The 3323-nt window shown below is 63.9% G+C and overlaps 1 protein-coding gene across 3 annotated transcripts in view; it reads left to right on the forward strand.

Annotated features, from left to right (window-relative positions):
• The window catches only part of SLC52A2 (solute carrier family 52 (riboflavin transporter), member 2), a 3280-nt gene extending 976 nt beyond the window's left edge, over positions 1 to 2304 (forward strand). Inside the window, exons 2-6 of one of the 3 annotated variants that reach the window (XM_008571687.1) lie at positions 151 to 231; positions 340 to 569; positions 685 to 1561; positions 1658 to 1781; positions 1870 to 2304. In XM_008571687.1, the coding sequence (XP_008569909.1) occupies positions 440 to 569; positions 685 to 1561; positions 1658 to 1781; positions 1870 to 2082 (1344 nt within the window). In that variant the 5' untranslated portion in view covers positions 151 to 231; positions 340 to 439 and the 3' untranslated portion in view covers positions 2083 to 2304. Of the gene's footprint in view, positions 1 to 150; positions 570 to 684; positions 1562 to 1657; positions 1782 to 1869 lie in introns of all 3 variants that reach the window. The other 2 variants (XM_008571688.1, XM_008571686.1) reach the window with 2 other exon arrangements.
• The last annotated feature ends 1019 nt before the right edge of the window (positions 2305 to 3323 follow it).

Genomic DNA, 3323 nt, shown 5'->3' on the forward strand with positions numbered 1-3323 from the left:
CCCTGCGCCGCGGCCGCTCTCCCTAAGCCCGACGTGGCTCCTGCAGCCCCGGGTATCGCGGAAGCCCTGGAGGCGCCGTGCGCGCCCCTGCCCCGGGCCGTTTTGGGGTGGGGGGGTGTTAGCAACTCAGGCCCCGGTCCTCTGCGACAGGAAGGTCGGCCGCGTCTCCGTCACCATCCCCTGGACCCCACCTGCCGGCGGCGCCGGTCGCGGTCCCGACGCAGCTGCCCGGTAAGTCGTAGCCCCGCGCCGTGGCTCGCCCCCGTTCCCCTGGCCTCGCGAGTCCGACCGTCTTCTGACTCCGGTTCGTGTCCCGCTTGGCTCTTCGCTGCTTCCAAGCTCGAAGAGGGCTTTGGTTTCCAGAAGAGCTGAGGACCTAGGTGGGGAAGGAGCCGGCTGTGACCCTTGCCCTGCTCTGGACGGCCCAGCCTTGGGCTGAATGGCAGCGCCCACGCTGGGCAACCTGGTGCTGACCCACGTACTGGTGGCCCTCTTCGGCATGGGCTCTTGGGCTGCGGTCAACGGGATCTGGGTGGAGCTGCCTGTGGTGGTAAAAGACCTTCCAGAGGGTGAGTGGAGGGAGGTGCAGACGGCGCCCGCAGGTGTGCCCGGGAGGGCGGGCTGCCGCTATCCTTTGTCCCTTAGCCGTCATGCTTCTGACGTGGCCTCCTCCCTTCTCTGCAGGTTGGAGCCTCCCCTCATACCTCTCTGTGTTGGTGGCGCTGGGGAACCTGGGTCTGCTGGTAGTGACCCTGTGGAGGCGGCTGGCCCCGGGCAAGGGCGAGCGGGTTCCCATCCAGGTGGTGCAGGCGCTGAGCGTGGTGGGCACAGCCCTGCTGGCCCCTCTGTGGCACCGTGTGGCCCCAGTGGCAGGGCAGCTGCACTCCGTGGCCTTCCTAACGCTGGCCTTGGTGCTGGCAATGGCCTGCTGTGCCTCTAATGTCACTTTCCTGCCCTTCCTAAGCCATCTGCCACCTCCCTTCTTACGGTCTTTCTTCCTGGGCCAGGGCCTCAGTGCACTGCTGCCCTGTGTGCTGGCCCTAGTGCAGGGCGTGGGACGCCTTGAGTGCCCACCAGCCCCCACCAATGGCACCCCTGGGCCCCCTCTCATCTTCCCTGAGCGTTTTCCTGCCAGCACCTTCTTCTGGGCGCTGTCCGCTCTTCTGGTCACTTCAGCTGCTGCCTTCCAGGGTCTCCTGCTGTTGTTGCCATCAACACTATCTGTACCCCCAGGGGGCTCAGGGCCTGGCCTGCAGGTAGGAGCCCCAGGAGCAGAGCAGGAGGAGGAGGAAGAAGAGGCCTCACCATTGCAGGAGCCACCGAGCCAAGCGGCAGGCACCATCCCTAGCCCAGACCCTGAAGCCCTCCAGCTGCTCTCGGCCCGTGGGGCCTGCCTGCTAGGCCTGCTGGCCATCACCAATGCACTGACCAATGGTGTGCTGCCTGCTGTGCAGAGCTTCTCCTGCTTGCCCTATGGGCGCCTGGCCTACCATCTGGCCGCCGTGCTGGGCAGTGCCGCCAACCCCCTCGCCTGCTTCCTGGCCATGGGCGTGCTGTGCAGGTGCACGAGGGTCCCCAATCCCCCTTAGCGGGTGGACCTGAAGGGTGGGGCTTGGTCCTGGCACAGCCAACCCCGAGTCTCTGCTCACTCCCACAGGTCCCTGTCAGGGCTGGGTGGCCTCTCTCTTCTAGGCGTGCTCTTCGGGGCCTACCTGATGGCACTGGCAGTCCTGAGCCCTTGCCCACCCCTAGTGGGTACTTCTGCAGGGGTAGTCTTTGTGGTGAGCACAACGGGAATGTGAGGTGGCAGGGGGTTATTCTAGAAAAGGGCATCTCTTGCTCAGCCTGCTGCTGTGTGCTCCCTCTCAGGTGCTGTCATGGGTGCTGTGTCTGGGCGTGTTCTCATATGTGAAGGTGGCAGCCAGCTCCCTGCTGCATGGTGGGGGCCGGCCAGCATTGCTGGCAGCTGGCATGTCCATCCAGGTGGGCTCCCTGCTTGGCGCGGTGGCCATGTTCCCTCCCACCAGCATCTACCAAGTGTTCCGCAGCGGGAAGGACTGTGTGGACTCCTGTGGCCCCTGAGCCTGGGCAAGTGGGGACGTCACTCCACCCGTCTTCATCTCAAGGCTGTCACAGTGCCTGAGTGCACATGGACACACTTGACACCTGCACACTCCACAGGAGAACTTGGCACTTCAGGCCAGGGTTCGACCAAAGAGCAGACCTAGAGCCAGGGACTGTGGGCTTGGCCTGGGGCCTGGGACACTCATGGGATTTGTACAATAAAGCATTTTTATTCAATGAGCCAGAGCTTCAGTCCCGCCAGTACCTGTCCCTGTGCAGACATCTCCCCAAGCTGGCCGCCTCTCCCCCGGGTCCTGGTGCAGCTCTCCTGGGCAGATGCCCATCTGTTCCCAGGCTGCTCTCGCAGATCCTGGGGTCATGCCATCTGAGCTCAGGACTCCTCCCCTCACTGCTTCTTGGAACTGCCTGAGGCAGGATGAAGGCTGGTTCCCAGGGCCCTCATGCTATGGTGGTCAGAGGCAGCTCCTCTTCAGTGTGCAATCAGCAGGGCCAGTGCTCTGCAGCGTGGCGCAAGGGTCAGGATGGCTGTGACACACCAGGGCCCTGTCTCCCCCTTCATGACCTGGGAATGACTGCTTGCCCGCTGGCTTTCCAGGAGCGTTACGCCAGGGGTTTGGTGCAAGGTCCAGGCACAGAAGACTGTGAGGAGTACTTAGGAGAGAGGGGGTATGAGTTCCAGCCGTCTTGGGACCCTTTGGCCTGACAGCATTGTCCCCTTTCCTGAGCCATGAGCCTGTCCAGTTTCTAGTTCCTTCTGTGATCAAACCCCCAGCCCATTCTTCAGGAAGACTTAGCTGCAGCTGCCTCCTCCCTGGGCTGCTGGTCCTGAGCAGTCTGGGCCTTTGTTGGCATCTGCAGGGAGCAGGTCCTCAGCACTGACCACAGCCTGACCTGGGCTGGGAGGTTCTCTGGCTCCTAAAGCAAGGGCTGGGGCCACATGGAGGAGAACTAGAAAGAACATCTGACTGAGCCTGGTGAGAGGTGGCAGGGATCTGGAAGAGGGTGTTGGGAGGAGGTTGCACTGGGCACAGGCCTGGGCTCCTGCTGCCGCCTCTCCACCTCGTGGGCAGCAGGAAGGAGAGGCCCCTGGGGAACACAGCCTCCCAGCTGTGACCCGGTATGACTGGCCTGGCATGGAGACCCCATTCTCGCAGACAAGGGGCCCCACTTCTGCAGAGGGTCCCCGCAGCCACAGGGAGTGGGCAGTGCAGGCGCTGGGGGGGGGGGGGGGGGGGGGC

This window comes from Galeopterus variegatus, unplaced genomic scaffold (genome assembly GCF_000696425.1).
Source record: "Galeopterus variegatus unplaced genomic scaffold, G_variegatus-3.0.2 Scaffold711, whole genome shotgun sequence".
Taxonomy (NCBI): domain Eukaryota; kingdom Metazoa; phylum Chordata; class Mammalia; order Dermoptera; family Cynocephalidae; genus Galeopterus; species Galeopterus variegatus.